Source organism: Lycium barbarum, chromosome 2 (assembly GCF_019175385.1).
Source record: "Lycium barbarum isolate Lr01 chromosome 2, ASM1917538v2, whole genome shotgun sequence".
Taxonomy (NCBI): Eukaryota; Viridiplantae; Streptophyta; class Magnoliopsida; order Solanales; family Solanaceae; genus Lycium; species Lycium barbarum.
In genome coordinates, this window is record NC_083338.1 from 139,369,950 (window position 1) to 139,383,934 (window position 13,985).

The 13,985-nt window shown below is 35.8% G+C and overlaps 1 protein-coding gene across 1 annotated transcript; it reads left to right on the forward strand.

The window, feature by feature from the left end:
• Window positions 1-11,738: 11,738 nt before the first annotated feature.
• Window positions 11,739-12,869, forward strand: LOC132629011 (uncharacterized). The gene has a single exon (XM_060344758.1). The coding sequence runs from the start codon at window positions 11,739-11,741 to the stop codon at window positions 12,867-12,869; it is 1,131 nt and encodes a 376-aa protein (XP_060200741.1).
• The last annotated feature ends 1,116 nt before the right edge of the window (window positions 12,870-13,985 follow it).

Here is a 13,985-nt window from a genome sequence, read left to right on the forward strand (position 1 = left end):
AGGGAAAGGAAGTGGAACAATGAGAATCGGACCACACATAATTATGTGAAAGACTTTCAGTACTAGCACTAGACTAATAACCATTGGTGGTAAGATTGTCAATTCATCCCCTTCTCCTTACTATTTTAACTTTGATTTCAATTGATCTCTCACTATATATGGCACTATACTTATTTTGACATTTTCTCGGCAAATATTTATTGATACTAGACGGAAATTAATTTCTTCAAGAATAATTTCAACAATTCTTCTCTTCTTTTGTATATTGTCAACGTTTATGTATCGAAAAACTAAAGGAAATGTTTTATGCTTTTGTGTACTAGCGTTTTCATCAATTGTTCTAACGAGGGAACCCTATATTATACATATTGTCGTGAATAACGTTAACGCATGAAGAGATTGGTGCTTCTGTAGAAATATTCTTTGGCCGTTACTGCACTTACATTAGTGGAATTTTATCTTCCTATTGACTGAAAGTGGGAAACATATATAGTTGAATATGCAAAGATAAGAAATGTCCTAGATCCTTCTTGTCCAAGTACTAGCATTTTGGTCCATCTCTTCGAATCGTTCTTTGTTTTAATTATTTGGAAATGGAAAAGTGAAATGTCCAATTCATTTTAGGTGAAAAAATAGATTCAATTCATTAAGAATATTCCTCATGTTTAATTATTTGGAAATGGAAAAGTGAAATGTCCAATTCACTTTTAGGGAAAATAATAGTTCAATTCACTTAGAATATTCCTCGTGTTTTAATTATTTGGAAATGGAAAAGTGAAATGTCCAATTCATTTCAGGGAAAATAATAGTTCAATTTATTTAGAACATTCCTCGTCGTTGTGTAATGATAGTCCAAATCCGATTACTTAATTCCGTCTTCATATATTAATTCTTTTCTGTAGTACTAGCTATAATTTACATGATACCATCTTCAATCAATTAGTTGTATTACCAAAAAAAAAAAAAAAAGAATTACATGAAAATGCATTTTTAAGAATTATTTTGAATAAGTATAAGTTGCGTCTTAATTTATTTTTCAACATTTAGTGCACATATTTTGATTATAATTCGTTAACTCTTTTTACGTAAAAATCAAGGGAGGAAAAATAAATCAATTGTCTTGGTCAACTAGTTACAGTAAAGAGGCGTTAAAGTCAACCCTTACGTACGATTACTATAATTAAAAGAAAGCAGAAACGAACATAAAACAAAAACGTGTAAAATATTCACACAAAATAATACTATCAAAAGTAATTCTTCCAAGTACCATGTACCAAAACACTGAAAAAATGGGCAGATAAAGTAGAACAGAACGAGACAAAAACTTTTTTTTGACCCAATGCTAGAGATTGTGAGAGCAAAGTGGAAGTGGGAATATCATTCACTTCCAAATATTTTATAAAATATTTAACAGCCAAACATGCGGGCAACCAACGCCCAATGCTAGCAGAAAATAAATGGTATAAAGTATTATAGCTACACGAAATGCAAGAACCAAATAAAGAAAGAAAAAAAAAAGTAAATTAAACATGAAACCAAAAAAGGAACCCCTAAATTTGGAAATCGGAATTTTGTTCTAGCTGAAGAAGCTTCTAATTTTGGGAAAAGGGTCTAATATACTCCGCTATTATAGTTTATTGGCTAACTTTGTCCTCTGTTAGTCAAAGTAGTCAAATATATCCCTCAGTTAGCCAAAGTATACACATATACCCCTTGAATGGATGGAAATCCCAAATCAGTCAAAATTACTCATTTAACTTAAATTACCCATGCTCCAAAGTTAGACCCGACCCGACCAAAAAATATAATTTCCCTCACCCTAATATACCCCTCTACGCTTCTATTCTTCAGTCAAAACACAATTCCGTAACCTCCTTCTCCTAACTTTACATTAAAATCATCTGTTATCTTCTTAATATCAGCATAAGAATAACTTGTTGGTCTGATGGCCTTGTAGTCTTCCAAAAACTTTTTCAAGTCTAACTCGACTCTCTCTTCCATTTTCATTTGTCAAATATAGCTGATAAAGTGAGAAAACAATAATGCAAATCTGTCTATTACTTTTTAAATGCTTTGTCTTTAACCTCTATGGATGAGAAAAAAAAAAAAACACGCAACAGTATAATCTAGTGGGATGGAAACGGAGGAGATCATAATTCCTTTGAATATATGTGTTCCTCTTAAGTTTGTAATAGAGAACACACCAGATGATTAAACATGATAATTTTCCACCATGTCTCATCAAACATGACAATTTTCCACCATGTCTCATTCTCTTCATGTCATTGAATGCTCTGCCTAAAAGAAAATAAAAAAATCTTGAAATAGAACTATCATTTTCCCACTTGGCAGTCCTTTTAACCGTAGCTCGCCTTCATCTTGTTAAACTTGACCAAAAAAGAAGCACCTAATCAGTATCGTGGCAGTGCAATAGCTTCAGCTTCCGAGTGAAATTAACTGTAGTACTTCCAATCCTGACAATCCAATCATTGGACAGATTTGTGGAAATTAACAGGACTACTTCCAATCATTGGACAGATTTGTGTTTTAACTGAAGAATAGAAGCGTAGAGGAGTATATTAAGGTGGGGGAAATTATATTTTTGGGTCGGGTGGGGTCGGGTTTAACTTTTGAGGCATGGGTATTATAAGTTAAATGAGTAATTTTGGCTTGAGATTTTCGTCCATTCAAGGGATATATGTGTATACTTTGACTAACGGAGGAGTATATTTGACTATTTTAGCTAACGGAAGTTAAAATAAGCCAATAAACTAAAATAGAGAGATATATTTGATCCCTTTAATTTTTTACACAAAGAAAAGGTTGCACCACAAACGTGGACGAATTGTTACATAACAGGATTCTTTGACTGATCTTTGGAGGATACAGGATTCACATGACGTACGGCGTAAGAAATTTTTTATGTAAGTGATATCGGTTTATTGCCAAAACTGAGCCAGTACATTAATTTGCATTTAAGGTAATTGTGAGCTTCTAACAAGGTTTCACTTCCATCCTAAATTGATGTTTGTTTTGAATTATTATTTCCTTCGTTTTATTTATATGGAAGTATTTGGGTTGGCATACATTTTAAAAAATTAGAAAGATTTTTTACCTGTATTTACATTTTTTTTCTCTTTATAAAAGAATATAACATTTATATTATGCTGGTCCCAACAAGTCATGTCTTTAAGTGTAAAATTGCAATTCTAAAACTAAATTGCTGTCAAGAAGAGAAACGTGTTATTCTTTTCGGGCTAGACTAAAAAATTATGTGACATAGCATGAGATAAGAAAATATATGTATACAAATATTGTTGGGTACACAAACAAAGTCTTACATTGATAGTTGAAAAGAAAAGACAAAATACATAAACAGACGCTCAAGCTTGACTCCAACAGTCAATTTGACACTTAAAACTTATCCAATGATCAACTTACTCATGCACCTATGCGTATTTTATATATGACTAATGTGAAATAAAATACAACTACTTTGTAGTTTGTAAGAGCATAAGACCTGTGTTAATTTGTACCAATTACAATAGCTGATTTTGACCTAAATAGTGGCTTCAGCGTCACTAAAATTATGTAGCTACTGTGTGTTTGGACTTCAGAGTAGTATTCTGGGACATAAAAAATATTTGAAGTTAGAAGTTGGAAAAATGTTTGTGGAAGTGGAGTTGTAGCTGGAACAATTTATTTAGAATTCAAATAGTACTCTTTCAAACATTATTTTAACTCTTAATAATTATTTAAAGTTGAATTTCAGGGGTCATTTGGTGTGAAGGATAAGCAAAAATAGTCATGAGATAAAATTTTAGTGCCTCCTTATCCCATGTTTGGTTGGAATAAAAATCCGGTATAACTAATCCCGGGATTAGTTATCCCAGAATTGTAACCTTATTTTATCTCACCTTGAGGATGGAATAACTAATCCCGGAATAAGTTGTTTCCCAACCAAACTAGCCCGAAAGTTTTCCGAAATGAAAGTTTTCCGAAATTTTGTGATACAAACATTAACATGCAAATAAAGTAAGATTATTGTTTGCAAGTTGCTAAGGAAAAAAAGAAAAAAAAGGGCCGCCAAGTGTGACTTTGGTTCAGCAACTTGTGAAATTCCTCCTTGAAATGTGACCTTAGGGGTCGTTTGGTACACGGTATTAGTTGGGATATCTCAGCATTAATTATGGGATTAATTTTGTACCATATTTTGTAGAAGGTATAAATTTATACCTTGTACCAAACAAAGTATAAAGTGCATCTCAAACTTAAAGATGGGATATCCCATTAATCCTGGGATTATTTTATCCCATCTCCTAGATGGGATAAATTAGTCTCAGAATTATAATCCTGGAATAATTTTGTCTACGTACCAAACGACGACTTTTTGACCAAAATGGCGCCCTTCTATTGACAAATCCAATAAATGGGTTTGTCAGACTTTTTGTGACCAAAATGGTGAAAACACACTAGTCGTAAGCACCTTCAGTACACTATTTTCACGTCTAAAAACAGACGGCCCGTTAAATATATTTACACTGAAGGTGCTTTGTGATCCATGACCCTTTCGTGGATATTTCAAACTTTTGGGAAAGGCTCATCCACCTTAGGGAACCTTCAGTGAAAATTTTAAAAATCAGAGAATCTGAAAAGGCAAAATTTTCTGCTCCGATGTGATAAGTGAGATAGCCTTTCCAGACCTAAAGGCTCATACATCCGAGAGAGCCTTCAACATTATTTTCTGATTCCTCTATATATTTTGCCGAATACATTGTCATATATTCATCATTTAATTCACAATCTTGAATGCTCACCAATCTGAATTTGGAGAAAAAAAAGGTTATGGATCTTTTTCATTGTAAATTGCTCTTCCCATTGAGTAAATATTTACTGATAACAGATGTTTTTTGCAGGTTTAAAAATGTCAAATGAACATTATGTTAGAGTTGAATTTTTTCATAAAATCTTGCAAAAACTCATTGTCAGATATGGGAATTTCAGAATAACAAGCATTACCCTGAACAGTGGAAAATGGCCATCTGCCCGAAATAACAAGCCTTAACTCATTCAGATTAGTTTTCATTCTAATATGTAAGTTTCTAACTAACCAATCGTACTCAACATTTAATGGAAGTTTAACAACAGAATGAGCACCACAACTATATTTAACTGTGTCAGATTCATATATTATATCACCGCCTCAATACAATGCAACTCTAACACGACATTCATTTGACATTTTTAGACTTGCAAAAATACATCGGTTATCAAAAAATATTTACTCAATGGGAAGAGCAATTGACAATGAAAAAGATCACAAACTCCCCCCCCCCCCCCCCCCCCAAATTCAGACTGGTGAGCATTCAAAATTGCGAATTAAATGATGAATACATGACAATGTATTCGGCTCCATATATAGAGAGGAATGGGAAAATTGTGAAGGCTCTCTCAGATGTATGAGCCTTTAGGTCTGGAAAGGCTATCTCACTTGTCACATTTTTTCATATTTTCTTATTTTTAAAATTTTCATTGAAGTTTCTCTAAGGTGGATGAGCCTTTCCCAAAAGTTTGAAATATCCACTGAAGGCTCATGGATCACAGAGCACCTTCAGTGTAACTATATTTAACGAACAGTCTAACTTTAGACGTGAAAATAGTGTACTAAAGATGCTCCACAACTAGTGCGTTTTCACCATTTTGGTCACAGAAATTCTGACAAACCCATTTATTGGATTTGTCAATAAAAGGACACCACTTTGATCAAAAATTCCCAAATGACCTAGAGTTTAGAACAAAATTATCTGATCAGAAACTGATCAATCATAATTGATTTGATGCCTTCAGAATCAAGTAGTCCTTACTACTATAGATGACTGCTTAGGGAGAAAATGTTACTATTGCCAGGCCATAACTAGTTGGATAATGGCATGAATTACTTTTAAAACTTCCTATTTGGCGTTTGACCATGTGATTTGGAATCATGATTTCATATTTTGATTTCAAATCAGTATTTGTAGATGGAATTTGCCCTAAATTTTAATTTCAACTTCATTGTAACACCCCGCATCTTGGAACTAAGTTTAAGCTCATATCATTAGAAGTCTAGCGAAAACACTGAAGGTTTGAGCGTTTGCAAAAATGGTTGATAGGCTTATTTCGGGCGGCGATAACTCCTTGATCCATTGCGAATCTGGAAGAACCTCCTTGATGAAAGTTGTATCCCTATTGAATAGCTTTCCAACGGTATATTATGGGGATTAAACGGACATCTGTACAAAGAGTTATGCCTATTTGACTGAAGCATGTTCGCTGGAAAATTCGTCTACGTTACGGTGACGTTACGGACCGTAACTCGTGTTACGGGCCGTAACAGTGAGCCGTAACACAGACGAAATTTCCAGAACCTCACTGGAAATTTCGTTCATGATACGGTCCCAAGATACGGTCCGTCCCTTGTGTTACGGGTCGTACCTTGTGTTACGGACCGTAACAGCGTACCGTAACACAGGGAGAATTTTCAGAAACTTTCTGGAAATTTTTGAAAAGGTACGACGCCACGTTACGGTCCGTCCCTTGTGTTACGGGACCGTAACATGGGCGTGTTTTGGTCCGCAGTTGAGTTTCGGGTCACCTGACTTCGGGAGGCCATAACCCCATCGTAAGTTGAGAATTTGGGAAAACGCAAAGAATGAAAGTTGTAGATAATTGAAATACCTTTCCAACCATAGGTTGTGGGTTCACAGGCGACGTCGGGATAGGGAGATATGGACGTTTTAAGACAGAACAGTCCCGACCCGTTTTTAAGTTGGGTCAACCCATTTTCCCCTTGGTATATATAGAAAATAAAACCCTAGCAGCCCACGTTTTCTCCAAAAATTCAGATTTTAGAGAGAGGAAGTGAGAGAAAAGGGAATCTAGAGAGAAGAAGGAGAAAATCAACCAAGTTGTGGTCGTCATTTTAAGCTAAAGATCGGACTTGGGGGTGTTGATTTCGTGGTGACTACCCAAAAGGTAATATTTCTACTCCCTATTCACTTGTAGTTGTGAATTGATGAATTCTTGGGAGAATAATAATTGGGTTTGTTGAAGATGATTATATGAATTATGCTAGAATTGTTGGATTGTTGACTTGGGATTGTTGTATTCATATGGTTGATGAAAAATGATGTTAATTACATCTAATGGAGATTGTAGAATTAGCTAGAAGTAAAAGGATGGGGATTTGGTGAAGAAAACACCATTAATGAGGGTTATAAAGCTTCACGCCTATTAAGTGTTTGATAAAATGCTTAGATGAACAAAACATGGATATGGTTGCTAATATAGAATCCCTATGACTTGTATTGCTATAAATTGAAGTTGAAGGGATTGAAAGACATTGTGATACGCTCAAAAGCGGGAGGTTAAGGTATGTATAACTTCCATCTACATGTGGGAACCTCTACGTTTTTCCCCATGATCCGTTTCGAAAAATCTATGAAGTTCAAATCGTAGGGCATTAAACCCAACATATTGGTAGCCCGTAATTATGTATGTATGTACACGAGTTTCGTATCTATGTTCGTTATTGTATTCCTAACCTTCCATTATGGATATTAGGAATCCTAACTTAATCCATGAATCATGAATTCTTTCTCATGTGTTCTCATTATGTTCATATGAAACTGCATGAGTTATTTTGCAAGTCATAAACATGTTTTCAAGTCAACTACAAATACATGATTATGAACTATTGTATTACTCATAACTCAAGGATATGTTTACAAGATTATTGCATGAACCCATGTTTACAAGTCATTTCGTGAAATCATGATTTCAAGACAAGTACAAGTAAATTCACGAAATTCATGGGCTTTTTAGCCAACTATATTATGTTCATGTTTTTGGGAGTTGCACAAATTACTGAGAAGGCTCAGATAGCCTGAAACTACGGAGCCACCGTAGGACAAGGATCGTTCCACCCAGATAAGACGATACCTTAATTTTACACTGAATGGATCCATCAGGTACCTTACTACCTCAGGCAAGGTATGAGGGCTCTGCTGGTCCGGCGAGGTACCAGACTCCACGTACCCACGTGGTAAATTACTACCTTATACCCTGGCAAGGTATAGGTGCTCTGCTGGTCCGGCGAGGTACCAGACTCCACGTACCCACGTGGTGATATGATATGATATGATATGTCGGTTTATGAAATGCTCTCCCTACTTATCATGTTTTACTCATGTTATGTATACGTATATGTACTCATGCTCATGTTCATGTCCAAGTTTCCAGTTTCAGTTCTTATCATGTTATTCCATGTCCCTTGTTGTTTCTTCCGGTTGCTTTACATACCAGTACATTCAATGTGCTGACGTCCCCTTTTATTGCCCGGGGGCCTGTATTTCACGATGCAGGTACGGAGTTACAGGACGACGCTTCTGATCATTAGGATTTACTCGTACCAGCTTATCGGTGAGCTCCATCTCATTCGGGGTTTAAACATTGTATTTCTCTGTTTAGTTTTGCATGTAAAGTTATGCTGGGGGCCTTGTCCCAGTAATTATGTTTTCCAGTCAGACTCATGATAGAGGTTTCATAGACTAGACCAGTCAGTTATGTTATGTCAGACATTTGGAGTCGTATAGCCATTTTGGCTCACTCATGTTTTAAACAAGTACTTTATTAAGTATTATGAATTATTACGTTTTACAAAGGCTCATCATGCATTCACGTTATATTCCGCTTATGTTATGCATCATGATGATTTAGCAAGTCATGTGGTTCGCTCGGTAACGTGTAGTCAGGCACCGAGTGCCGTGTTACGTCCAGGCCATGGTTCGGGGCGTGACATTCATATCACGATTTCAAATCCCAAATTCTCCAAAAAGTAGGATTTGGGATTCCAAATCATTATTTCAAAACAATTTAAATGTCAAGTTTGACCCATAAGTTTATATTTTGTGTAAAAAGATTCATAAGATGGTAGATATATTTTTTTAGATGTAAAACTTAACTCAAAGTAACAAAGTTGGTTTGTCTTCTCAATCATCTGATCGGAAATATTACATGCTTGACGTGAAAATATTGTTCGTACCATGTGGGAGAATTATATATTAAAAATTGTGGCATTTGAACTGCACGAGATGTTTTGATACATCTAGTAACTTCAGTGGCTATAATGCAATACCGATTAATTAGCCGAATAAAAAAAAAAGTTATTAGAGCATATGATCATAAACTAAAATTGTATTTTTTTTTTTATAGGAAAAATTTGATTTCAATGTTTCGGAGGGAAGAAAAGGCGCAATTCTTGGTCATATGAGTGACATCTACAGAGGCTATAGGCACAAGATGAAAAGCAAGTAGTTCGATTCAAAGACAACTTATCAACTTCGCTTGCGACCACATATGAATGGAAATATTTGGTCAACCTTTGGAGTGATGTTGACTTTCAGGTATTTAAATTAATTAGTTTAATAGTTATGCAAGACTTAGACACGAAATGGTACACATATAATATTTAGAACAAAGTTAGAAAAATTATATTTCTTTATCGAAATTTAACTAATGATAATGATTATTATTTTCACAGACGAAGAAAAAAGATGAAAAAACTCCTTCTCGTGTTGAAGTTATCATGGAATCTCACAAGAGAAAAAAAGGAAAACAAGTTGATGCTTTTCAACAAGATGCTATTGTAATTTCAATGTGTTAGTTTTCCTCTTTATCTCTTTATGTGTTAGCTTTCTTCTTTATCTCTTTAAAATATATATTTGCATATATGTTTGATTGATTTTTTTGATTGTAGGATCAATTTGACCAATCTAACAAGCAGCAAGAAAAAGGAGAAATTTCTTTAAATGATGATGATATCTTCGAAAAAGTACTTGGGGCAGAAAAAAATGGATATCTTCGTGCATATGGCCCAGGAAAAACTATTAGTGAATATTTCGGGAGTAGACCAATGAAGGTACAACTCATAAAGCAATTAGAATCAACAAGAAAAGAATCGAACGAGCGTGTGGAAGAAGTTAAAAGGGAAGCTAAGGAGCAAATTGAAGAAATGAAGAAAGAAGCGGATAATAAGATAGCAGAGTTTGAGAAACAATGGGAAGCAAAATTTCAAATGTTGGTTGCAGCTCAAGGCCGACAATCAAATGATGCAAATCTAACAGTAAGTAACTTATTTATATATTTTAATATTACTAATCCAATAAATATGTGATCTTTTTATAAAATATTTTTATTAAGAAACAAAGCTTAATTTTTAAACGGATACTTTAATGTATCATTTTCTTATTTCTTTTCTTAATTGTTATTGCAGCTTGTGGAGTAGTGATGGAAGCATCAAAATCGATGGGGACACGAAGAATTATTTTTTATCTTGCAAAAATATATTAATATGTTTGAATAAAGTGATGTTTCACTATTTTGGATGACATTGTTGAACCTTTGTTAAATCTTTTTTCTAATATATTGCATTTATTACACAATTGAAGATATATTGCTACGATATTGTCTATAAATTTCATGTCGAAAATGAATTCTCAGCTACATTATATGGCTAACAATGTCGGTGGCAAATATTTCAATTAGTAGCTATGAAATTTTGGATTTGTAGCTAAACGTACATATAATTGCCACGCAAATGAGAATATGGATACACATTTTTATTTCCGTAGCAAATGAAGAAAATCTTTTGCTACAATTTTGTCTCTCGTGACAAAAAGTATACACTTTTAGCTATGAACTTTGGAGTTCGTAGCTAGACATATACTCCTATATATAATCGCCACGTATCAAAACATGGCTATAAATTTACAATTTTCGTAGCAAATGAAGGTTCTTTTTAGCTATAATGCTATTTATTTCATAGCTAAAGGTACAGCTTCATAGCTACAATATGAAAATATTTGTGGCAAATATTTTAACTCATAGCTATGAATTGTTTAGTTCGTAACTAAATATGACTGCTATTGCCACGAAACTAAGCTATAGAAATAGCCATAAAATTTGAATTTGTGTCGCAAACAAATTAAATCTTTTCCTACAATACAACACCTTGTGGCTACACTATGAAGACAACTACAAATTTTGTTCGTCGTGGCAAAAGATTAAAGTCACTTGCTATAAGTATATTTTCTGTGGTAGGAATTTTCTACCTTCGCAACTACAACACAAAAAAACTCGTAGCAATTAGAACAAGTGCTTAGCCACGGACCATGTAAAGTTTGTAGCTAACTTTTAGCTACGCTACATTTTGCTACGAATGCTACGGAAAAAAAAATGTGGCTAAAGGTTTTAGCCACGGAAAATTTCATCTTTAGCTACAACGTATTCTGTGGCAATAGATGTCTTGTGTTGTAGTGTCTTCTCGATCATCTGATCGGAAATATTACATGCTCGACGTGAAAATATTGTTCGTACCACATGGGAGGATTATATATTAAAAAGAGTAGTTTCTGTTAGATTATGTAATTATTTAGTCAAATATATTTTGTAATCTTCTATTTTAGGATAACATATGTTAGAATTATTTAGTCAAATTAGTTCCTAATTTGTAGCCTACAATTAGGTTGTAAATCATGTATATCAACCCATTCAAGGGAACAAAATAATCAAGGAAAACATTCTCTTACATGGTATCAGACTAGGTTCTCCTAAAAACCCTAGCCCTTGGCCGCCGACCCCCCCCCCCCCCCCCTCTTTTCGTTTTTCTCTTCTTCGGCTATTCCCCCCTCCCCTTTTCCATGGCTGACACCTCCAAGTTGCATCCTGCGATTACCGTCACCAATATCAAATCATACATCCCTATTGTGCTTGACTACGAAGGAAGCCAATACAATAATTGGGCTACCCTCTTCAAGCTCCATTGTCGTGCAAACTTGGTCATTGACCACATCCTACCTCCTCCCTCCCCCACCATGCCACCACCGGCAACTGCAGCCGAAAAAATTGCTGCTAAGGCCCTATGGGAACGGCTAGATGACATTGTTCAGCAATGGATATATGGTACGATATCGAATGATCTTCTCAACACGATCATTCATCAAGAGGACACCGCAGCCGAAGCTTGGGACCGTCTTGTTCATCTCTTTCAGGACAACAAATCGGCTAGGGCCCTTGCTCTTGATGCAAAATTCACCAACACAAAATTGGTGGATTTTCCGAATGTGAAAGCAAACTGTACCAGGCTGAAATTTCTTGCAGACAATCTCGCCAACGTCGGTCACAAAGTTTCCGACGAACGACTTGTGCTTCGTCTTCTGCGAGGATTCTCGGAGGAATATAAAACTTTTCGCACGACGGTGCAACACCGTACTCCTCTCCCATCTTTTGACGTTGTCCGATCGATGCTTGAGCTTGAGGAGGATAGCCATGCTGAGGACGTCATTCACGACTCCAACTCGAATGCTGCTCTTGTTTCCCACAATGTTACTCCTCAAAATTTCTCAGGAAATGGACAGCCCACTAACTCTGCAAATAATTTCAACAATCGTGGAAATTCGCAGAATCGTGCAAAGAAAAATAACCGCGGTCACAGCGGCGGCAACCGCAACAACCGCGGTGGCAGCGGCAATGGACAAAGCAGCGGCGGGGGCAGCCGCACCAATGCACAGGCATACCAGCCTGTCGCGGCACAGCAGCAGGGACACGCTGCCCCGTCATGGTATTTTCCACCGTGGGCAGCGTGGGGGCAACAGCCGTGGGCCACTCCACCGTGCCCGTACCGCACGGTTGGGTGGCAGCAACCCCGCGGCTGGCAGCAGTCGCGTCCAGCTCCATCGCAGCAGGGAGTTCTTGGTCCTCGTCCTCCACAGTCGTTCTACTCGTCAGCTTCGTCATCACATATTGGGTATGCGCCCCCAGATATTGATTAAGCTATGCACACAATGTCATTGAATCCGCCCGATGACAAGAATTGGTACATGGACACCGAAGCCACATCTCATATGACCAACTCCCAAGGTACTCTCTCGTCGTATTATCAATTGAGCAAAAATAATGGCATTGTTGTTGGTAATGGTAACATGATTCCAATTCATGGTTATGGTCATACATCCCTTCAACAAAATCGCTCTTTAAAACTGAAAAATGTCTTACATGCACCTAAACTCATCAAAAACCTTATTTCCGTTCGTAAATTTACTATCGATAATATGGTTTCTGTTGAATTTGATCCTTTTGGTTTTTATGTGAAGGATTTACGGACGGGGAGCAAACTCATGAGATGTGAGAGTTCGGGTGATCTTTATCCATTCTTCAAAAATTTTCAAGTCATCCTGTCTTCCGCACCATCTGCTTTTAGTGTCATCTTTCCTCATATATGGCACTCCCGTTTAGGTCATCCAGGGGATGTTATTCTTAGTTCTTTACGTAGTAGTAATTTGATTGAATGTAATAAGGCTCGAAACAATGTTTGTCATTCTTGTCCTCTGGGGAAATTTATTAAATTGCCTTTTTATGACTCTCTTTCAACTACTACTATGCCCTTTGACATTGTTCACAGTGATTTATGGACTTCACCTATTCTTAGCTCTTCATGTCACAGATATTATGTTTTACTTCTTGACAATTACACTAATTTTCTTTGGACTTTTCCTATCAAAACAAAGTCCCAAGTTTATTGTTATACCCCATTTTAATCGGGTCAAATCGGAGTACAACATATTGGTGATTCCTATATTATTTAACTCAAGGAGTCGCCACCTAATTATTTTTAAAGGAGAATTAGGACACCTATTTTAACTAAGTAAATGCTCAAAATTAACTCCGATTAATGATCTACTTAACTAATGTGATTCTAGGTAAGGGTTCTTAATTATCCTAAAGGGAAGGGGTTAAGCATCCTTTAAGATCGGTTAACTACGGTTAACCGGTCAAACTTAGGTTAATTAATTCTAAGGTCTAAAATTTAAGAAAATAGCTTTGAAAAAACAAAATAATAACTTATAACTAACAAAGTTTAAAACATTATTATATGAATGATGCACTCT